We start from the raw sequence: 23874 nt of genomic DNA, 5'->3' as shown, positions 1-23874 counted from the left end.
AGCTGGGGAGGACTAGTGGTAAACCCCATCTGGATACTGCTTACCATAAAATCCCTATTCATAGGGTCGCCATAAGTCGGGGTCAACTTGAAGGCAGTCCATTTCCATTTTCATTGAAAGTATTGTGCTGTGACTCTTAAGTGAGCAAGCCTAACTATGGGAAGCCAGCATAATTTATGATGGCTTAAGTTTAAATTAAGAACCAACACTAATTGCCTTCTGACTCTTATCAAAAGCACATCTATGCTCCCAGGCTTTTGTGAGTGCTGAATTTTCAAGTAAGTTGGGAATTAGATTTCAACGCATTTCAGTTGCATTTTATGTATTGTGTTTTTTAATGCTGCTGTGGTTTTTGTTTTTGCAAACAAAAGTTGTTCACCGCCTTATGATGGCTATGAAAGCCCGCACAGAAAGGTTTTCATTAAAAAGAAAGAAATCCGATGGAAGCGCATAAGGCAGGCATGGGGAATGTACAGGCAGGATCCAGTCCACAGTTCATTTCAATCCAGCAAGCCAAGTTATGATGCCAGTAGTGAAATGCTTAGCATGATGGGCAGGCTGGGGGTGGGATCTATGCAGGAAGCCTTGATTGTGGTGTCTGGAGCAAGGGGGCAGGTTTCCCCTCTCCCAGCTATAGCCCAGAATGTAGAACAGCCTTCCTCAACCTGGCATTCGCCAGATGCTTAGGACTGCGACTCCCATCAGCTTCAACCAGTACAGCCAATGATCAGGGACATAGGAAGGTGCCCAGTAGTGAAACAGATCATTGGCCCATTTTGCTCAGCATTGTCTACACTGACTGGCAGCAGCTCTCTAGGATTTCAGACAGGGAGTTTCTCTCAGCCCTACCTGGAGATGCCAGGGATTGAAACTGGGACCTTCTGAATGTAAGGCAGATGCTTTACTACTGAGCCACAGCCCTTCCTCAGCCATGGGAATGGAATGGGATGATGGGAGTTGTATTCCACAACATCTAGAAGCCACCAGGTTGAGGACGGCTGATGTAGGCCATTTACTTTGTCTTATAGGTCACACTCACACCATATATTTATTCCACTATTATTCCACTTTAAATAGTCATGGCTTCCCCCCAAGAATCCTGGGAAGTGTAGTTTGTGAAGGGTGCAAAGAGTTGTTAGGTCCTCATAGAGCAACAATTCCCAGAGTTCTCTCAGAGGAGGGACTGACTGTTAAACCACTCTTAAGAATTGTTGCTCTCTGAGGGGGAAAAGGGAGCCCCCTAAGTCCAGAGCTTGGAAAAGTTACTTTTTTGAACTACAACTCCCATCAGCCCAATCCAGTGGCCATGCTGGCTGGGGCTGATGGGAGTTGTAGTTTTAAAAAAGTAACTTTTCCAAGCTCTGCTCCTAACATCTCTCAGCACCCTTCACAAACTACGCTTCCCAGGATTCTTTGGGGGAACCCATGAATGTTTAAAGTGAAATAATAGTAGAATAAATGTATGGTGTGAATGTGGCCATAGAATACGAAGGGCAACAATTTACATATCTACATGCCTCCACCCCCTGGTGTCTGTTGGTCAAACAGTGTGACAGAGGCAGAACCCAGGAATTGTTTCTTTTCTAAAACAGTTTTTTTTTGTTGCCTAACACAATAACAGTGAACCCTTCAGTAAATTTGCATGTTATTAGATGGTACCAGCAGGGCTGGTTCTAAAGGGCAGCCAGATGGGGCACTGGCTGAGGGCCCCTGTGCTCCCCTTCTGCAATCCACAGCAGGATTGCTGCCGCAGGTAGCAGGGCAGGAGCTTCAAAGTCACCCGCCATTCCCCCGCTTCACCTACCTTTCTCTCTGCTGTTTTTTGCGGCTGCGCGCACAGGTTTGCCATCAATCAAGATGGCGGCCGAGGTTTCCCTAAGGGGCTGAAGCCTTTGCTGCCATCTTGGTTGATGGCAGCAATGCATGTGTGTAGCAGAGGCTTCAGCCCCTTAGGGAAACCTTGGCCACCATCTTGACTGATGGCAAACCTGCGCGTGCAATGCGCGCAGCTGAAAAAACAGCACAGAGAAAGGTAAGGAGAGCAGGGGAATGGCGGGCGGCTTGGGATCTCCCACCCTGCAATCCGTGGTACCAATCCTGCTGCGAATCGCAGAAGGGGAGTTCAGGGGCCCGGGCAGGCTGGTGCCCAAGGGTCCCGGCATGCCTGGGGCTGGCCCTGGGTACCAGTCAAAAACATTTCCCCACACCTGGAATAGTAGAAGTTTTCTTTAAAAACAAACTGAAAACTCAGGTCATGACAAAACATAAAATAAATACAATCTGTGGAGTACAGGCATGCTGGTCCCTGAATTTTTAAACAGCACACTGCCACTTTGTTTTCTTGTTTTTTAAACAAAAATCATCTTTTATTTTATAATAGAGATTATAAATAAATTGAAAGTGTGCATGCAGTCAACTGCATATTATACAAGCAATATCTATGTTAATAACTGTTTTCTTTAGCAGGCCAGAATCCAGCTGGACATGCAATATTTACATATCAAAATCCATTTTTGTGTGTGTTCAAGTCATATTGAATGCAAGTGAATATATATATATATATATATATATATATATATATATATATATATATATATATATATATATAAAATTTAGTCTATACACACACACATGTACATATACATTGGAACTGGTACATTATATATACATGTGTGTATGTCTCTCTGTGTGCAGGGCCATTTCGCAGTAGACACATAGGGTTGTATCTAGCATTAGTCACACTCAGCATAGACCCATTGAAATCTCTGGTCATGACCAACGGCTCCCTGTCAGTGGGGCAGTGGCATCCAGCTGAAAGCTGAAAGCACCTTGGACAGCTCCTTGAAAGTTCAGACTAAAACCTGGACTGGATGCCATTCCCACTGACATGGAGCCACCAGGCACTACTGTGACCAACTTAGGCCTATTTATTTCAGTGGGTCAACTCTAACTGAGTTGGATACAGGCCAGAGTATAGAAAGAGAAGTAGGAATATATTAAAAGTGGATTTCATCTTTTTCTGATTCAGGTGAGACGGGCCTCGAAACGCTAAAAATATCCTGACAAGGTATTTGGGATGGTAGCTGAGGAGGTAAATGGGACTTAGGAGAAGGTGTCTGTGGCGTGTTCTTCTGAGACAGTATCGTTAAAATCTCTGCCACCTGCTTCTCCAGTACTGCCATCCTGCTGCTTAGCAGCTGAATGTCTTCTTTGAGTTCGTGTTTGACCTCCTGGAGGGTAGTTTGTAAGGCCTGCTCAGGGATGGGGTAAAAGGGGTGTTTTGCATCTGCTTGGCTGGGGCTGTGCTCCAGGGGGCTGCGATTCTCACCAGCTTTGTCCAACCGAAGGTCACTTTTCGTTATCCCACTGTCACATGAGTCTGTTTTCCTCAGTGGGTTTTTAGTTACACCATTCTCCGTCTCGGCACTCTTGGGGTCGTCAGACAACAACCCCATGGACTCTGCCTTTGTGACGTTGTTCCAGTCTTCCTTCTTCTCTTCCTGACCCGCCATGTTGTTTTTGAGGCGAAGCCACCCTTTCCCGTTCCCGTTTTTCATCCTCACAGGACTGGTCACCTTGAGGGATTTTTGCTCCCCATTGCTGTTGGGATTGAGCTCCATGGCATCCCTGTTGTTCTGTTTGATGGCCTCATCGGTTTTCACATAAGACAATGATGTCTGGATGGGTGTGATCTGAGACACAGTGACCACACTTGTGCCAGTGATGGAGGCACCATTTTGCATGGTCCGGGTCTCCACCTGGAGGGTGTTCCTCTCTGGGTCGATGATGGTTGTGCCTTGGTTCCTCATTTCTTTCTGCTGCTTGAATTTCTGGAAGAGCTTTCGTACCGGATGGTCCACGGGAATGCTCAAGGTCACTTCATTCTTCTGGCGCAAGCGTTCCTCCTCTTCTTTTTTAACATCACTGATTTTTCGGAAAATAATCTGCAAGGGAGAAAAAAATCCCACAGGTAGTAAGAGAAAAGAGACAAACAACTTTTCCTTGGAGGGGATAGGTGTAAACTAATACTTTCTGAATGTGACCGAATATCTGTTGGGAGTAAAACCCCAAAGCTTGTAACAAGCAACCTGAACCAGTGGAGGCAATAGACAGAAAGGTAACCTATGCAACCCTCGCTGATTCCTTCTTTAGTAACTACTTGTTTATTTTCCCTCAGGCTTTACTTCGTTCCTCTTCCTTTCTAGTCAGTCAGAGATAGTGCCTGTGAGTGCAAGCATCATGGTTCTACAATGGCCAGATGTGTGTCTGCAGTGAGAGTGACTTTATTTCCCAGTAGCAATAAACCTTGTTACTTTATTATTTCAGCCAACCACCAAATTATTCATTTCTGCACTCTGCTGCAATATTTTATTTATTATTTATTTATTTAATTTGTATCCCACCCTTCCTCCCAGCAGGAGCCCAGGGCGGCAAACAAAGCACTAAAACACTTTAAAACATCATAAAAACAGATCTTAAAATACATTAACAAAACAGCATTAAAAACATGTTTAAAAAAACAACTTTTAAAAAGGGTTAAAAACATTAAAAAACATATTAAACAATTCTGACACAGATGCAGACTGGGACAGGTCTCAGCTTGTTGAAAGAGGAAAGTCTTTAAAAGGTGCCAAAAAGATAGCAGAGATGGTGCCTGCCTAATATTCAAAGGGAGGGAATTCCACAGGGTAGGTGCCGCCTATCAAACTCCTATAATGCAGAGAATCAGAGAAACATAGAATTCTATGATTCTATTATATTATTGGAGTTTGGCTCCATTACTGTCATTGCAGTCATGGCTCTACACTTCTGCACTCTGCTGCAATATATACCAAATTCCCATAATATCATGTGCTTGGTACAGTTCTTGCCAGACTGGTGCTCTCCCAGATGCTGTTGAACTCCAACTCTCAGCAGTAGCAGCCAGCATGGCTAATGGTCAGGGATGTCCAAAGTTGTAGTCCAAAAGTGCACCAGGTTGGGAAAGGCTGGCTTAGTGGGGAAAAGGCCTCTTTGTTTCTTTTTGGGAGGCATTTTCTTTGCAAGTGAATGTAAAGGCGGTTCAAATCTGCACATGTTCACATCCAGACATTTGTATATCCTACAATATTTTCCCATGGGGGTCATAAGAACATAAGAAGAGCCTGCTGGATCAGGCCAGTGGCCCATCTAGTCCAGCATCCTGTTCTCACAGTGGCCAACCAGGTGCCTGGGGGAAGCCCGCAAGCAGGACCCGAGTGCAAGAACACTCTCCCCTCCTGAGGCTTCCGGCAACTGGTTTTCAGAAGCATGCTGCCTCTGACTAGGGTGGCAGAGCACAGCCATCACGGCTAGTAGCCAATGATAGCCCTGTCCTCCATGAATAGGACAAGGATGGGGAAGCTACGGCCCTCTGTTAATGGTTGGACCAGCATGGCCAATGGTCGGGGATGATACAAGTTATAGTCCAGCAACATGTGGAGGGCTACAGGTATATTTCACAAGGTTCTGGGAGCTCAAGCAAACCCACTGCAAAGAGATTTCCTAGTGGCAAGACCCAATGAAGAAGAGAGTAGGACAAAGATTACAACAATGTACGTCGCTGTTGAGGAGCAGGAGCCTTGTTGCAGTCTGAGAGTATCAGGTGAGAGGAAAGTGTGTCAACATATGTTGATGAGTATAATGATAATCACAGAGTTTCTTACGCATGACACACAATCAACCCACTTGTAGCACTTCCAAAAGTGGCAAGCTGATGCGGCAGCGTATTATGCAACAGATATAAGAGAAATGGGTCACTGACACCTGGGCCGATCCGGGTTTACTTGGAAGCAAGTGCTACAGGTGGGCAGCTTTCTCAATTCCAGTTTCTCTCCATTTCTCCTTCTTCTAGTCTTTAGTTCTCCACATTTCCAGATCAGTTTTCAATTTTTTTAAAAAAGAAAAGAAGCCCTCACAAAACTTCATTAGCATTTTAGGATGCATTTCTTCTAATGCACACATTTTTTTGCATGCAGTTTTGCCCAATATACATCGTTTTTCTATCTATATGCGTTTTAGGCACACTTTCCCCCATATATCCATTTTTGTACATACTTTTTGGTTGGAGAAGGGTATCTCAAGATTCAGAGAAGTGCGAATTTCGACTGATAGCTGAGTTTCCCTACCCACCGGAAGTCAGAAAAGAGAATACTAGACTATTTATATTTATTTATTTATTGCATTTGTATACTGCCCCATAGCTGAAGCTCTCTAGATGAATCTGGTTCAGTACAAGACACTTTCAAATCTTCCATAACCAGTGCCACCACCGAGAAGATTTAACAGCCACCCTGCCACACGCATACATTCATGGCTAAGAATGGCAGGGCAGGCCTGCTTTGCTGGTGGTTTGTGCTTTTTTCCCCTTCCAGGTTGTTACTGTTATTATTATTGCTATTGATTATATTTGTTACCTGCCCTTCGCTACCCGGAGCAAGTGACATCTTAAAAAAATACATAATGCTATACAAATGTCCCACCCCAAAATACAATATCATACCAAGCTGAAAGAGCGGGGTGTATGTGTGGAAGAACAGGGGTATGTGTGTGTGTGGGGGGCTTTTAAGCAGCAGAAAAAGGCAATGGGGAAAAGAGAGAGTGTACAGAGGAGAAAGAAACATCAGGGCAAGACTGTAAGGCTGCTTAGTTTGTTTGTAGGAGAGAATGGGGAGGAATTGACTGTACTCAGTCCTACCCAGTGATGACTCTGGCTTTTAGGCCGAAAAGCAGAGATGAGGAACAACTCTAATTCCCCTGCCCTCTGGTCAGTAGTGTAGTGGCAAGTTCAGAAGTGCAGGGTCCCTTCATGTTAGTCACAGCCACTCCCCTTCCCCCTTTTTTGCTGCTGGGTTGAGCATGAGATCCTTGTTCATGCCTTCTCCCACAACAACAGACATCCCTAGGAGACAATGAGCATGAAAGGGAGGAGTGTTGGCTACTGAAAAGAGTCTTCTCAGTGGCTGACTAGCCTCCTTTCAATCTGACTGGCTTCAATCAGCAGGATATGATAAGGAAGCAGATTAGAAGACTTTCCCTTTCATGCTTATTGGCTCGCAAGATGCTGGGACACTGCTCCCAAAAAAGTAAAGGGGCTAAGACTTTGAACGACTACACCCCTGCCCTCTGGTGTAAGAGGGGGCTGAGCACTCTGAGGGTTGTGGTCTTGTGGAGACCAGCAAGTGGGCTGGAATATTCATCATCCACCCAGCAGACAGGTTTGCCTTGTGGTGGTGGTGATTTGCTTCTACCATCACCATTTATTTATATACTGCTTTTTTGGTCCAAAGGCCCCCAAAGCTGTGAACAGCATATTAAAATAAAATATACGATAGAGTCCAATAAAATGCCACAAGTCCATCAATGACCAAACAGTGTAAGACAGCAGGAGGACCTAAGAAGAAGAACCTTGATGGATCAGGCCAGTGGCCAGCCGCCTGTTCTCATTGAGGCCAACCAGACTCCTGTGGGAACCCTGCAAGAGGAACCTGAGTGCCACAGGGCTCTCCCCTTCTGCGGTTTCCAGCAACTGGTATTCACAAGCACACTGCCTCCAATGGTGGAGGTAGAACATAGCCATCAGGATGAGTAGCCACTGATCACAACTAGGGAGGGAAAGATCTGTCAATTTCGGTTCTCTCAGTTTCTCAGTTTTCTAATGTTAAATCCAGTTCTCTACATTTCTACAGCGATCTGTGCATTTTTTTTTTTTTACAAAAATCCTCATAATAATTCTCCACCATTTTAGTGCAAATTTCTCCAAATAAACACATTCTTGAAGGCAGTTTTGACAAAGGCACACATTTTTGCAAGCCATTTCTCATCACATCATTCCTTTTTGCCTGTTATTTTCACTCATATATTGATTTTTATGCACACTTTCCCCTAATACATGCATTTTTGTAAATATTGTTTAGTTTGTGAATTGCATCCCAAAATTCTAATAAATGAGAATTTAGAAGGATGGCTGTGTTTCAGTTCTCATATTGTTTCGGAAAGTGTAAATTTGATAAATTCTGCTTGAAATGCGAACTGAATTGAAATTCTCATCCATCCCTAATCACAACACAAAATACAAAATCACCACACAGGAAGCCCAGAGAGAAGCCTTCCCATGCTAGAGGATTAAAGGGTGCTCTCAACAACCCTACATCATGCTGAACAGACAATGAGAAATACTAAATGTAAACTATTTTTAATACTGTATTTTTATATTGTTATAACCCACCCTGGGACCTTCTGGTGAAGAGATATAATAGCAATAACACTACTACTACTACTACTACTAAATTATTCTTTAGAAGAACTAAAGAACTTCCACATACCAATAACCCACATCCCACTCAGGGGTTGAGGGCAAGCAAGTAATCCCCTGGTCCTTTCTGTCCTATAGACTCACCAATTAGAATTGGCTGAAGGGCATGGCCTGAGAACTGCTGAGGGCAACAAGCAGAAGCTGTGTGTGCTGGGACTTTCATTCTGTTTCCTGATTCCTAACTGAGCAGAGCAGAGGGAGCTGTCTCAGCTGGTCCACAGGAGAGGAGATACAAGCAAGCCAGCTTTCAGAGAGCGAGCAAACAGAGTGAGTGAACAGGGAGAGCAAACAGGAGTTTGACAAAGGAGTTCAACAAGAGAGGTCAAGGGGGAGGTCCCTAATTTTTTTTAAAAAAAATAAATAAATTACTAATTCTTCTTGTACAGTGCAACCAGAGCTTGGAAAAGTTACTTTTCTGAACTACAACTCCCATCAGCCCCAGCCAGCATGGCCACTGGATTGGGCTGATGGGAGTTGTAGTTCAAAAAAGTAACTTTTCCAAGCTCTGACTGTGCAACGCATACCAGTGGGACTCTCAACTTTACCTTGAAGTAGGACAGGACAAAGCACAGGCCACTCCAAAACAAGTAGTTAGAAAGAAACAACAGGTAGAACAGAATGAATGGGAAGGATGCTCCAGTGGTTGTGACCTGCAAGGCGTGTGCCATGTTTGTTTTCTTGCCTGAGAACAACATGGCGTACACGTGCAACAAGTGCAAGCTTGTGGCACTGTTGGAAGAAAATGTGAGAGGCCTGGAATGGGGGGCACACTGAGGACTATAAGAGAAGATGAAGAGTTCTTAGACAGAATACTGGAACAACAGCAGCAAAGAGGAGGTGGAAGAACAACAGCGTGTGGTAGCAGAAGAGGAGACTGCTTTGGAGAGGAACAACGAAGTGGAGGAGACTCCATGGGAAAGGGTGACAGTTAGGAGCAGAAGAGCTAGAAGACACCCTTCACCAGTTGAACTATGGAACCGCTTTCAACCACTCGATGAGACTGGAGGACAGCCTGTGGTGGAAGAATTACAGGAGACCCCATGCAACAACAAGCAAGGGACTGAAGCTCAATCAAGCAGGGACAAAGAAACCATGCCCCACAACAAGAAGAGAAGAGTACTAGTAGTGGGAGACTCCCTACTGTGTGGGATCGAAACCCAAGTATGCCGAGAAGATCCATGGACTCGCCAGGTATGTTGTCTACCAGGAGGACAGAGTAGAGATGTGACGGAAGGGTTGCCATCACTCATCAAGCCCACCGACAGGTATTCCTTTCTCCTCATCCATGTCAGAACAAATGATACTGCCAAATGGAGCTATGAAGAAATCACATCAGACTGGAGGCATTCAAGAGGCAGCTGGATCAGCCATCTGTCGGGAATGCTTTGATTTGGATTCCTGCATTGAGCAGGTGGTTGGACTTGATGGCCTTATAGGCCCCTTCCAACCCTACTATTTTATGATTCTTTGATTCTAAGTCACTGTCAGTCCAACAAAACTGCAGTCAGTTGCAGCTCCTGATTGCAGGGAAGAATGATTTCGAGAGCCTTGTCAGTGACAGGGCAGGGGGCTGGGGGAATTTGACATGAAGAAAGTTAATCTAGAAAATCAGCTCAGTGATCAAAGCTCCCTTTGGCTTCATTAAAATGCACATGCATAAGCCTTTCAACTACAGTAAGGACACGGGTGCTGGCCCTGAGTGAATGCAGTTGCTTACTATAATTGAGAAGCTCAACATGTTTATTAGAATCTAATTGAAACAGCAAAAATGGGAGGGGGGGAGAGACAGGCTGAAGCTTTTATCTCCCTGCTATGACCCAAGCAGAGTGTACATAGATCTTCATTTAAGAGCTTCTCTCACTTTCATTTGGCTGTCATAATCTACAGCGCAAGATGTAGGGGAGAGCAAATAAAATTTTTAATTATATGTCACCCTTCCTCCTGCTGCCAGCTGGTGCTTGGGGCGATCTACAAAACATTACACTCAGTGGTCCTAGTGCTTACCAAAAAAAGAATAAAATCTCATAAAAATATTAAAGCAATTTTTTTAACAAAAGGAAAAGAGAAAATGTAAAGGAAGGTGTGCTAAAGAAGAGCCAACAGTTCCTGGAGAACATTAAGAGCAAAACGAGTTGCAAGGGAAGAGAGAACGCATGCTTATATAACTACATATATATATATATAACTCCTGATTGCAGGGAAGATTGCAGGGTGTATATATATATATATATATATATATATACACACACACACACACACACACACACACACACACATATGGCTTCTCAGTAGCTGAGCTGAGGTTCCCTGAGGATACCTAAAAGTTCATCTCACCCCTCATATACTCAACCAATCATTGCGCTCTGCAGGTGAGGGCCTCCTGCAGACACCATCTTATTAGGAGGTCCATTTCATACAATGTAGGAATCGGGACATTACTGTAGCATCGGGATGGGGAGGAGAATTCAATTCTGTTCACATTTAAAGGCAAACTTCCTGAAACACTACACGAATCTAAGCAAAGCTATCCTTTGCAATTCGTGCTTCTCCAAATTTTCCAGCGCAGTTCTCCAGCCAAGTCACATATACAAAAATGCATATGCTACAGCTACGGGTGTCTAAAAATGCGTAATCAGTGAAAACAACATACAAAACTGGGGAAATTGCATTGCAAAAATGTGTAAATTGGGCAAAACTGCATACAAACATGTATATTGGGGGAAATTGGCTCTAAAGAACTGATGAAGTTTCAAGAGCACTTTTAAAAAGAAAGTTGCAAACTGATGTGGAAATGTGGAGAATTGGACTTAAGAACAGTGAGAAGTGGAGAGAAACTGAAATTGACAAATTCACCCATCCCTATTATAGTAGCATTCACTAGAAAAGACAATAATGACGGGAAAAACAGAAGGAGTAGAAAAAGAGGAAGACCAAACAAGAGATGGATTGATTCCACAAAGGAAGCCACAGACCTGAATTTACAAGGTCTAAACAGGGTGGTTCATGACAGATGCTCTTGGAGGTCACTGATTCATAGGGTCACCATAAGTCGTCACCGATTTGAAGCCATATGACAAAAACAAAACCTTTTGGAAGTGTCTCCTGTTCCATATCAGACAGATGCCCTCTGTATGGTCCTTTCAGCACCTGTTGAAGACCTTCCTTTTTCATCAAGTCTTTTAAGTAGAGATTCTTATCCCAGCCTACATCTGTGTTTATATATGTTTTTACTGTTGATGTTTTCATGATTTTATTCCTAATTGCTTTGGAATGTTTCACGGGAAATGATTCATTAATGGGATGAAATAAATATTGCACCTGTTATATTTTTCTTTGGCACTCCATTGTATACTGTAAAATTTCAGTGATGAGTCTAATTTCAATGTGCAGAGTTTTGCTACAGGAGTCTTAGAGTCTTGGCATACAGATTCCAACAGTATCTACCATATGCATGGAACATAAATATCCTAGTTAAAGATAGCATGGACAAAAGATAGGATTTATGTGCAACAGGAAATGACTGTAGTTCCACGGCAAGACTTTTGAAAGCTATCACAAGAGTGCTTCCACATGGAAACCTTCAGTGGAAAGATCAGAGAACAAGATCTTAGATTCCTACTGGATCTTGTCCATAGGGTTAGCTCTGGAAAATAATTTCAATGAACAGGAGGATTCCCCTTCGGCAAATTTTCCCAGAGCTGTTGCAAAGTGAGCACATACATCACACCTAAATTTTCAGTTTTGCATGTTACAAGGAACACATCCACACCATACATTTAAAGCAAATTCAATGCACATTTAAAGCATATGACTTCCCCCAAGGAATCCTGGGAGCTTTTGTTTGTTAAGGGTGCTGGCAACTGTAGCTCTGTGAGGGGTAAACTACAACGCCAAGGATTCTTTGGGGGAAGCCATGTGCTTTAAAAGTAAAGTGTGGATCCATCCAAAGACATTGGGTTGTAGCCAACTAAGTCCTACTCAGAGTAGACCACACTGAAATTAATGAACCTGTTAGTCATGCCCATTAATTCCAGTGGGTGTACTTTGAGTATGACTTGCTTTAAATACAACTCATCATCTGTATCCTAACCTTTTTTCTTGGATCTAAGGATGCCGTAAGTCGGTCTTTTATTGTTTCATTCCTCACAGCAACCCTGTGAGGTAGGCTAGGCTGAGAAGCAGTGACAGGCCCAAAGCACCCAGTCAGTTTCATAACTGAGTGGAAAATTTCCCCTAGTAGTGTTTAGAACAGAGCTTGGAAAAGTTACTTTTTTGAACGACAACTCCCATCAGCCCAATCCAGTGGCCATGCTGGCTGGGGCTGATGGGAGTTGTAGTTTAAAAAAAGTAACTTTTCCAAGCTCTGGTTTAGAAGGAGGAAAAATAGCTGTTGGAGATACCTATGGAAGGAATAAGAAACCCAGGAAGCCAACACAATCATCCTTTCCTCTAGAGACAGCTTGAGGAGGAAGCCCTTCTATAAAGGAAAAGCCATGCTATTTGTCACATGCTGGTAATTCCTATATTCACTGATATGTTGTTTTTCTTGCATATAAAGGGCTGTAGCTCAGTGGAACAGCACATGCTTTGTATGCCAGTCTCAGGTCCAAACCCCGGCATCTCCAGGTAGGTTTGGGGGAGTGATCCCTGCCTGAAACCCTAGAGCAGCTTTTCCCAACCAGTGTGCCTCCAGATGTCGTTGGACCACAACTCCCATCTTTCCTGACCACTGGCAATGCTGGCTGAGGCTGATGGGAGTTGTGGTCCAACAACATCTGGAGGCACGCTGGTTGGGAAAGGCTGCCCTAGAGAGATGCTGCCAGTCAGTGCAGACAGTACTGCGCTAGATGGACCAATGGTCTGACTCACTGTGTCATTTCCTATGGTCTTAGGTAGGTATACTAGATCTATTAAAAACATTTTATAAATCAACATTGGCAAGCTATTAAAATGACAACGTTCCAATTACATTTCTTTGAACATATCTGAAAGAACCAGCAGTTCCTCAGTACAGGCTATGGTCTGAAGGCACATGAGGCCAGCACCCAGGGTCAGGTCTGGTCAGTGCCTGGATGGGAGACTGCCTGGGAACGATATGTAAGCCGCTTTGGGTTTCTAGCATGAAAAGAAGGGTGAGGTATAAATGTAATAAATAAATAATAAATAAATACCTGGGCTCTAATTTGAGCAGGGGGACCGGGGAGCGGGGGGGGGCGTAAAACAAATTTCTTTCTGTTTTCTTTTGTTTGCTGAAAATTTTTGCATGGATGTTCTCCTAATACGAGTAGTTTTTCAAACCTTTCCAATTATGCAGCCCGTTGAACGTAAGAAGAGCCCTGCTGATTTAGACCAAAGGCCCATCCAAACCAGTGTCCCCTTTTCACGGTGTCTCACCAGATGCCCATGGGAAGCCTGCAAGTAGGACAGGAGCACAACAGCTCTCTCCCCACTTTGCGATCCCCAGCTATGGGAATCGGGGTTTTAAGAAACAAAGGTGTGGGCAAATGGATGCAATGAAGATTATTCTCTTACAATTAATTTGCAAGATGTATGGGTTAACGAGAAAAGACACAAGCTTCTTTCAAGATTAGATTTCCAAAGCAAACTTTGCAAATGGTTGAAATTTGGGTGAAAATTTCCTTTCGTTTGAAAGGGAGATACAACCAAATGAAACAACAATGGTCTCCAACCTACAACAGCAGCTGTTCCATTGGAAATCAGACCAGGTTTTCTTACAAGAAAAAAAACCCCAATAATAGAAAAAGCTTCTGCTGTTCATTCTTTTGTCTGTTTGAGAATACGGATGCTCAGAGAGAGAGAGAGAGAGAGAGATTTCAAAAAGCAAAGCAGAGTGTTAAAACTTAAGGCCCAAAGGAGGCAGATGGGGGGGGGAGTACTTAATTAATTGCTGCATACAAACCTTCTCGAAGGAATGGAAACAAACTCCACTGTATGGTGACAGCAATTGTCATTCATGTGATGGTAATGCATTGTCAGAGTGCATTCCCCATATGTAAGGTGCTAAGGACCTGGGTCCTTTGTGGCAGGTTTATGTTTTAAGAATAAGGCTTGCCACTGTGGTCCTTTCTGCTATTGTGGCTTTTGTTTAAGGGTTAGTTTAGGGACGGCTCGAAAGTGGTGTGGATGGGGAGGGGAGGGGAAGGGAGGTTGCCTGTGCTGCTAGTGCAGGTTAAGTAAAGGTTAACTGACTGTCAGCCCTGGAAAACCGAGGAGGTTTCTTTATCTATAACCCAGGGACAGCGAACATAGGCAGTAATGTGAGAGTCTCCGCCACCACCGTTATCCTAGCCCCAATCTTTCTTGAGTCCCTCTAGGGTAATGAAAGGTAATTCAGTCCGAACATTAACCCAATGCTGACATGACTCTCATTTCAGGCAGAGGCCAAGTAAGCAGTTAGCCTACAGAATGCAGTTATCACCAAAGAAAATGGCCCCAGAGAGCAGTCTTCATCAACCTCTGGCTGTTTTGGACTGTAACTCCCATCGCCCCCAGCCAGGAAACCGCTGTGGAAATGTGGAAAAGGCACTTAAGACTGGAAAAATGAGAAACTGAGAAAAACCAAAATGGACAGGCCCACCCATCCCGAATGTCATGGACAGCGTCCACTCTACCCCCACCCGCTGTGGTTTTGGAAATTCCACCCTCAGTCCCTAGCCCCCCCTGCCCCCAATAGATCTGCAAATCTCAGTATTCTTTGGGAAGAGGGAACAACTAGTAAACCAGTTTTAAGTCTCTAGTGTGCATATATCCCCTAGCTCAGGGGTAGCCAGTGTGCTGCTATCCAGATATTGTTGGACTCCAATTCCCATCAGCCCCTGTTGAGCCTCCACTCCCCCACGAGGGCCAGAGAGGGGGAAGACATGAGTTTCAGGTTTCCCAGCTGTCAGAAGGCGGGGAAGACCCAGGAGTTGTTGAGTCTCAGCAAGACCTTGGGAGGGGGAGTGAGGATGAGTCCGGGCCAGTTCCCACAGATGGCATGGTCTCCGAAGAGGAGAGCGTGCCGCCCCCAGACAGGTCGGATGAGCCGTTGGAAGGTGTTCCAGAGCGGGCATTGACTCCCCCTTTACCAAGCGGCTCTTGGGATGCCTCAAGCGCGTCACCGCCCCATGAACTCAAGCCGGTTGCTAAGGAGACGGTTCTTTCGGATGAGCCGTTGGAAGCACGCCCCCCGTCAACCCGCTCTCGACGCCGTGAGAAGCGGACAGGACAGAGGCAGGACTTGCGAAGGAGCCAGAGATTACAATTTAAAACTTTCCCTACTTAAGACTGCAGCTCTCTGGGTTGACTTTCTTCACACGTTGCAGAACATGTCTAGAGTGCAGTTAGGGAATTCTAGTGAGCTAGCTTAGAGGTTTCTATGAAGTGCACTGCTTTTCATGTATCCATTACTTTAATAAAACAAGATTTAATTGCACCTGCGTTTTAGCCTCGTGAATCCTGCTCTGAACAGGACAGCCCCAGCCAGCATGGCCAGTAGGCAGGGATGATGGGAGTTGTAGTTGAGCATCAACTGGAGGGTACCATGTTGGCTACCGATGACCTGGCATTAGTACCTTAGTACAGAGACAACACAAGGAGCCTTACCTGGGATTTATGTCTGTAGGTGGTTATTTTAAGAAGATGAACAGCAACAATAACCTCCTTTATTTTCCTGTATTCCACTTCATATTTTTTCTCCCTTAAGTTCAAATAATTAAATCTGATTTGGGGGGGGGAGAGAAGTATCTGTTGAAAAGCTTCAACCTAATAACCCCCCAAACTCCAATTATAGTTGAAAACATTGGTGCTGGAAATGCATGAAATGTACAGCATACTGATTGAGCAGGGTTTTTTTCCCCCTTTTTGCAAATGGGACACCAACGTTGCTGAACAAAAGTAAGTAATCCTCATTATATAACACAGACTATAAATATACCACTCCCGTCAAAAGTGAGCATGCAGAATTTTTCAAAGGGCCAGCGCATCTCAGCGATCCAAGTGTAGCAACTTTTGAGTTTCATACGCACAGCTTGGAAAAGTTACTTTTTTGAACTACAACTCCCATCAGCCTCAGCCAGCATGGCCACTGGATTGGGCTGATGGGAGTTGTAGTTCAAAAAAAGTAACTTTTCCAAGCTCTGTTCATACGTTATATAAAATTATTTACAAAATGCAGAAAAAAAACTACCAGGAACTGGATTAAGTAATGATAAGGGGATTTCGAAGCTTCCAGTCAAAACTGCCAGGGAGGGCAGAAATAAGGTGTGTGTGTGTGCGTGTGCGTGTGTGCTGTGAGTTATCCGAGTCTATTTTACCTAATGTGCAGTGTGATCCTATGCATGTGTACTCTCAAGTAAGTGGTATAGGATTGCAGCTTTAAGACTGCAAGGTTGTGCTGTTAAAAAAAAACAACAAACAGCTTTTGCCACGACTCCATTTTGGAACACTTTGATTTAGAAATGCAATGGGTGCTGACACACAGGCAATAAGGAGGCGGCAGAGGATCTGTTCCTTAACTAGGGTTGCCAGGCTCAGGGCCTGAGACTGATCCTGTATCTTTAGGAGAAGAGAAAGGGGTTGTGCACAATCAGCTCTGAATTGAGACACGGCACCTTTAAGCTATGTGTCCAGAATCACACACTCTAGTGTCCCAAAGCATTGTCTTTAATACTGGAATGCCTTGAAAACAGCAATATCTGATCGGATAACTTTGTGGTCAAATTGGCCGTCCTGTTTCCAATTATCTATGCAATCTGGCATAACTGTGTGGCAGCTGTGCATTGCCTCACAGGGAATGAGAAGAACTTCCAGAAGCTAATATCCCACTAGAACAGTGGAATTAGTTAAGTAAACAAATCTAATGCCGTCATTAAATCTTGCATGAATATGTATATGTATATTTCAGCAGTATCACAGCCTGGTGAAAACTAGGGAAATGTTGAGTAATGTCACTAGGGGATGTTAGGAATGCTGAGCAAAGGATTAATATTTTATACATAGTCCATGGCGCTAGATGATCACCAGAGACTGAAAATAATAAGTGTCTGTCGAAGACCAGCTAAAGAAGGTTTAGTAAGCTCTGCTGATGTGTCAGCTGCTTGCAGTTGCACAGACTTGGATGGGTAAAGGGAAATGGCTGAGAACAGAGGCAGGGCTGTAGTTCAGTGGTAGAGCATCTGCTCTGCACATAGAAGGTCCCAGGTTCAATCCTCAGCATCTCTGGGTAGGGCTGGGAGAGATCCCTATCTGAACTCCTGGAGAGCCGTTGCCAGTCAGTGTAGATGCTGCTGCCTCGAGTTGGCGAGGCTCATTAAACATCGACACAAAACCGAGCCTTCAGTGTCATTGGTCCAGTTCTCTGGAATGCTCTGCCAACGCCTCTCCCGACACGAACCCACCCATACACTATGCTCAACATCAAAGGCCCACCCCCTGGGTGCCTACTCTAAGGGAAGCTCTGAGGATGGCAACAAGGGAGAGGGCCTTTCCAGTGGTGGCCCCCAAATTATGGAATGATCTCCCTGATGAGGTGTGCCTGGTGCCAACACTGTTATCTTTTCGGCACCTTTCCTCTTCTCCCAGGCATTTTAGTATGTTTTTAAATTGCTTTTTAAAAATATGTTTTTAAAATGTGTATATTTGTTTTTAATGTTTTTAATTGTTGTAAACCGCCCAGAGAGCTTCGGCTATGGGGCGGTATATAAATGCAATAAATAAATAAATAAACGGAGATTTAGCAGGTGCCTCCTGTTTTAACTTTGCAGTTAACCTTGCAGTTCCACCAGGCTTATACAGGCAATTAAGATGTCTTTTTGCAATAGTTGACCTTTATTTTTACTGTATTATTAATTATTTTTACTGTACAGTTTTTTTTGCTTGTTGTAAACAGCTTTGATGTTTTTAAATGAAATAGTGGTATACAAATATATTCATGAAGAAATAAATACTGGATGGACCAGTAGAGGCTGGTCTGTTAGAGCAAGTGGGGCATTGCACCACCAACCTCAGTCTGCCCTCTGCCTGCCTTCTTACTTCTAACCAGTCCCAGGGGGTGGCACTGCCTATCAACTTCCTCCTCTTTAGCCTCCATGTTGCCCTTGTAGAACTCAGTAGGTAAGAGGGTGGGGGCAACAGTAGAATTTAGCTGGCTCTACCTGTGATTGGCTCTGGCTCCACCTACAGTTGGGCTCCCTGCCTGCTGCCCCGCCAACCTCAATAGGCACCAGTCACCACTGGGATGGACCAATGGTCTGACTCAGTGTGTGGCAGCTTTCTATGTTCCTATGTATCACCTAATGTAATAACAGTAATTCTGGAGGAAAAGCAGGCTTGCTAATGTTGCAAAAGTTGTAGTGTAACATATGGTATATGTTTAACTGGATCTCACAGGAGTGTGCATAACTGGTTTTAAGTAGGTTTTGGATATTTCAGGTGTATATTTTTGGAAATTATAGCATTCATAATTTGTAAAGCATTACACATACATTATCTCAATAATCCTTATGGCAATGCTGTCATATAGTAGGTCAGTATTGCTCTCCCCATTTTTCAGATGAAGGTTGGGAGACTGAGGCTGACAGGCAATGGGTTGCCTATGGCTGCCTAGTGAATTAATGACAGAGGCAACATCTGAACTTCCTGCTTCACAGCTCCTACCATGTGGACCTGCTTTTAAGTGTAGCAGTTGCTGTCTGGAAGATCACCATGTGGGAATAGGGTGGGGTGTTTTTTTTTTTACAGTCTCAGAGTTGGCTCTGCAATAAATGAAAAGGCCAAATGTCATGAGTACTTCAAAATCCAGTTTCTTGCTGTTTTATTTCTCTTTATTTCCCATGAAAATCTTCCTCTCAATTCATTAATTGGAAACCTTGGGATGGCTAATGGATGACCCAAAGCGATGCTTCTTTGCTACTATCAAACTGAGGGTTTTTCTTAGGTTGTTTCACTTTGATCTGCAATTCAGCCTTTAAAACAAACGATCCTGCTGGTGTTTAAATTGCCCCACCAATAAATTCAGCATAATCCTACTTGCACAAGAAGCCACGTTTGGCCATTAAAAGAGTGTCGTTAAATTGCATAGGGCTTCGTGGGGCGGGAGGATGAAGACTGCCCTGCTCTGTGTTACATAATGAGATGACTGCACAATTAGTTGATCTCCCAAATTGGAACACTTTTCCTACACACCTGCAGTCTTCTATGCTGGCAGTTTTGCAGGGAAAGAAGTTTTTCTACAGGATATTTCTCTTCGGGCTGCTTGAAGGATACTGGAGACAATGGCCTTTTTTCACATTTTCATTGATCCCCTCTTCAGAAATATTGGAGCATGCAAAGGGGAGGGGGGCAAAAATGCCTCCAACTGGGCACAGGTGAAAAACTTTCCAAACACGGAAATTGTACATATGCTGTTTCCTCCTGAGATATTGTGATGCGGGATGGGCGAATTTGTCAGATTTTGATTTCTCTCAGTAACCCATATTTCCAGTCTGAAGTTCCATTCGCCATATTTCCACATCAAGTTTCTTTTTTAAAAAAAAAAAAACCCCATTTAGTGCAAATTAGTGGGTGCTAAATACATTTTTGTCTGCAATTTTGACTAATGTACACATTTTTTGCAAGCAATTTCTTCTAAGATAATGCATTTTCGTATGTTATTTTCACCAATATATTCATTTTTTATGCACACTTCTCCCTAACATATGCATTTTTGTAAACATTTCTTTAGTTGGAGAACTGAGTTGCAAAATTCGGATAAATGAGGATTTTGAAGGATGGCTGAGTTTTGTTTCTCCTATTGTTTTGTAACGTGCAAATTTGATAGATTTAGCTTTAAATGTGAACTGAATTGAACATCTCCTCCATCCCTAGCTGTGACAATATACACAGTAAAGAAGTCTTTGCACTCTGTGAAAAGTAAGACTTGATCTGTCTGTTGCTTTACTTGACAAGATAAATCTTGCTTATCAGAAACTGTCACTATACTCTTACGCCCATTTTAGTTTTTACTTTTCACTTAGAGTACAAATACTTCTTTACTGTGTATATAGTTACAGGCTTTCCAGACTCCTTCCTTGGAATCCAGACAACTCCTGAAGGACAGGTTTGGTTCAATTACACCAAGAAATCTTCCTTTACTTTCCCTAGCTAATTTTTCAGTAAACTTAATGCACGCAATGTTTCCCATAGGATCCAATGATACTTTGGCCATAAAACCCACATTGTTTTGGAAGGTCATTGTTTCTTACATTCTTCCTGGGCTGACATTTGTATTACCTCCGATGAATCCTCTCATATTAAAGGGCTTATTGTCTGAGAATTGCTTCCAAGCATTCAGTGTCTGGTTCAAACAGCCATGTGGCCATGTGTAGAGATGTTAGTGAGTTTTGCAATTCTTGGCTCAGAAATACAAATTTTAACTGGTAATAATGTTCGCTCCAAAGACAAGGTGTTGTATTGCACCTTGAAAATTCTCATGTGGCTAGGAGTAGAAAACAAGTGCCTTTCTGGACTTTTCATGTGGAACTTTCTGGGTGATTTTGGGAGAATGGGGTGAACAAAAGTGCAAGGAGAACCCCCTCTCTTTTCCAGGATGAATACAAAAATATATGAATGTGTTGAGACAAGCAGGGGGCAGAATGAAGACAGAAGTGACAGTGTCTGTTTAAACTTTTTAACAGAATATTCTATGTTGGGTGGGAACTTCAGACCTGGGAATTGAATATGGCCCTCCAGACCTCTCTATCTGGCCCTCAAAATGCTCCCAAGGCCACACCCCTTCTCCCCTGGTCACACCCCTTCTCCCTAGGTCACACCCCTTCTCCCTAGGTCACACCCCATCTTCCCAGGCCACACCTCTCTCCCCAGACCACGCTCCTCTCCCCAGGCCACGCCCCTTCTCCCCAGGCCACCCCCCCTCTCTCACCCTGCTTCACACCCCGAGTAATTTTGTTTGGCTGGGATGTGTCCTTGAACGTTGATAATACCTTTTGCTTGCCTGGATGGAGGATAGAGAGGGGTGTGTGGATGTCTGTAGAAACTAATCTACTGCACACAGATAAAATTTGCATTTCTTGCTCCACCCACTTTTGCCTCTGGCCCCGCCCATGACAAATAAAATAATAAACAAAATGAGAGCCAGTGTGATGTAGCAGTTTGAGTTTCAGACTGGGACCTGCGGGAACGGGGTTCAAATCCCCACTCGGCCATGAAACCCACTAGGTGGCCTTGGGCCAGTCTGTCTCTCAGCCTTGACCTACGTCACAGGGTTGTTGTGAGGATAAAATTGGGAGGGAGAGAATCCTGTTTCTCTGCCACTTAGAGCTCCTCAATGGAAAGCTGGGCTACAAACGTAGCAGTAAAATAAATAATGTGACTGTTGGAAGGATGCAAAGAAGGGAATGCAGCCCTTGGGCTGAAAGTTTTTCCTCACCCCCGTTCTAGGCTGCCCCGAGGAGCTGGGAGGAGCAGCGGTCTGCAGCCAGTCAGACGAAACGCTTCCTGGAGGCCTGAAAGCTCAGCACTAGTATTCCTGTAACCTGCCATCTTGTTTCAGCTGGTTCAGCCTTGGCTGTGGGGTGAAGGAGGAGCAAACCCTGTTGTGGAAAAGAAGCGTGGAGCAGAAAGATGGTCCTGGGTGGGGCTGCTGGGGGAGCTGCTGTTTAGTGGCAGTTTTACCCCTTGATTAAGGTAGATAGGTATATCCAGAGCTTGGAAAAGTTACTTTTTTGAACTACAGCTCCCATCAGCCTAATCCAGTGGCCATGTTGCCTAGGGCTGATGGGAGTTGTAGTTCAAAAAAGTAACTTTTCCAAGCTCTGGGTATATCTATATTGCACAGAAGTGGGGAAGGGCATGGGGTACTCAAGCTTGCTCTAGATCCCTATAAGGATTCCATTAATCACCTAAAGATATATGAATGTAATTGTGATTAACAAAACAGAGGTTTTTATTGTATTAACAAAACGTTTCAGCTTCCGCCTTCATCAGCTGCTAACATACAAATGCTGCTACCAAGGTGGCAGTTATAGAGCTTTGAGGATGAAATGCTATATTATATATATTATTTAATATATTTTATTTAAACAGGGCCTTGTTGAAGCTATGGACTTTCTTGACCTAGCTATGGACTTTCTTGACCTAGCGGTTCAGAGCAACAGGACAGTGACTCATCTGCTTAGCACTGAAGAAAAGAACTCTCAGCTGACTGTAACGATATTTGCCAGAAAAACAGCAACTCGCGGACAAAGATCTTTTAAGTATTTAGGAGCTGAGAACCATATGCAGTACTTAGTTATTTGTGTTATACTTAATGTTATGTTTTCTTCTGCAAATGAAAAAAAAGGTTACAAGATTTTCATTAAAGCCAATTCATTTCTTTTGGCCCTTAAGAACCTGCCAGGGATTACATTCACAAATAGCTACGCAGGCATCCTCTGCTGTAATGCAACGAACACTGCAAATCAATTTAGACCTCTTGGAGGACAAAAAATAAAAAAATATCCAAGATTTTTTTCTGAGTTCTCTAAAAAATTATTCTAATCGATGGCCATGTTCTGAACAGCATTGAGCGGAGTTTGCCAAGTACACTAGTCTCATCCTGGCATGCCTGCGATTCTCCAAAACCATGCAATATCAAGAATTCACATTTATGTGTTCCAAGTATTCAAACCACATAACATATATTATTGCAACAATCCTTACCGCTTTCCCATCAGGTAGCCCATCCTCGCAACATCCCTGAATACTCAAGTGCAGGAGCAGCCATAAGGGAGGGGTGGCGGCGTGCACCTGTCCTACCAGCACCAGCATCGCTGCAGCGCCATCCCCCCTCCTCCCAGAAACTTGCAACAGTATTAGGAAATCAGTTGTAGGCCACTAACTCTTCCCCTGCTGCTCTCGGAAACATTCACACCATACATTTATTCCGCCATTGTTCCACTTTAAACAGTCATGGCTTTCCCCAAAGAATCCTGGGAACTGTAGTTTGTTGCGGGTGCTGAGAGTGGTTAGGAGATTCCTATTCCCTTGACAGAGCTAAAGTTCCCAGAGTGGTTTAATGCTCAATCCCTCTTCCCAGAGAACTCTGGGAATTGTAGCTTTGTGCAGGGAATAGGGGTCTCCTCACAACTCTCAGCACCCTTGCCAGAATTATTTGGGGGGGGGTAGCCATGACTTTTTAAAGTGGAATAATGGTGTAATAAATGTATGATGTGAATGTAACCCTGCTCAGCTGTAATCTGTATTGCGTGCTGTCCCAGAGGAACTTAAGTATATGCAAGTTCCATTCAAGATCAATAGGCCTTGTTCCGGATCGATCCCTTTGGCTGGAAGGATATCTAGATCTATCCAGGTGTGCAGGCCTTTTATCAATTGTTTTTATTGCAGTCCTGTTCTGCCTTTCTTCTATCATGGATCCCAAGGTGTCAGGGCTTAGCTGTGGGCATCAGCCTGAGGTGAGCCTGGAGTCATGGGCAAACCAAAAGTCAGGACCAAAAGACAAAGCAGGAGGTGGGGCAAAGAACAAGCTAACTCAGCCTTTCCCAACC

The 23874-nt window shown here is 43.9% G+C and overlaps 1 protein-coding gene across 2 annotated transcripts in view; it reads right to left on the bottom strand.

Annotated features, from left to right (window-relative positions):
• Window positions 1–2688: 2688 nt before the first annotated feature.
• The window catches only part of KCNH5 (potassium voltage-gated channel subfamily H member 5), a 282255-nt gene continuing 261069 nt past the window's right edge, over window positions 2689–23874 (bottom strand). Inside the window, exons 11-12 of one of the 2 annotated variants that reach the window (XM_061613288.1) lie at window positions 3663–3944; window positions 2689–3614 (exon numbers count right to left, since the gene is read on the bottom strand). In XM_061613288.1, coding sequence (XP_061469272.1) covers window positions 2997–3614; window positions 3663–3944 — 900 coding nt within the window. In that variant the 3' untranslated portion in view covers window positions 2689–2996. Of the gene's footprint in view, window positions 3945–23874 lie in introns of both variants that reach the window. The other variant, XM_061613287.1, reaches the window with a different exon arrangement.

Source organism: Rhineura floridana, chromosome 2, assembly GCF_030035675.1.
Source record: "Rhineura floridana isolate rRhiFlo1 chromosome 2, rRhiFlo1.hap2, whole genome shotgun sequence".
Lineage (NCBI taxonomy): Eukaryota > Metazoa > Chordata > Lepidosauria > Squamata > Rhineuridae > Rhineura > Rhineura floridana.
The sequence above is the reverse complement of the archived record's forward strand: the minus strand, read 5'-3'. Positions and strand labels throughout refer to the sequence as shown.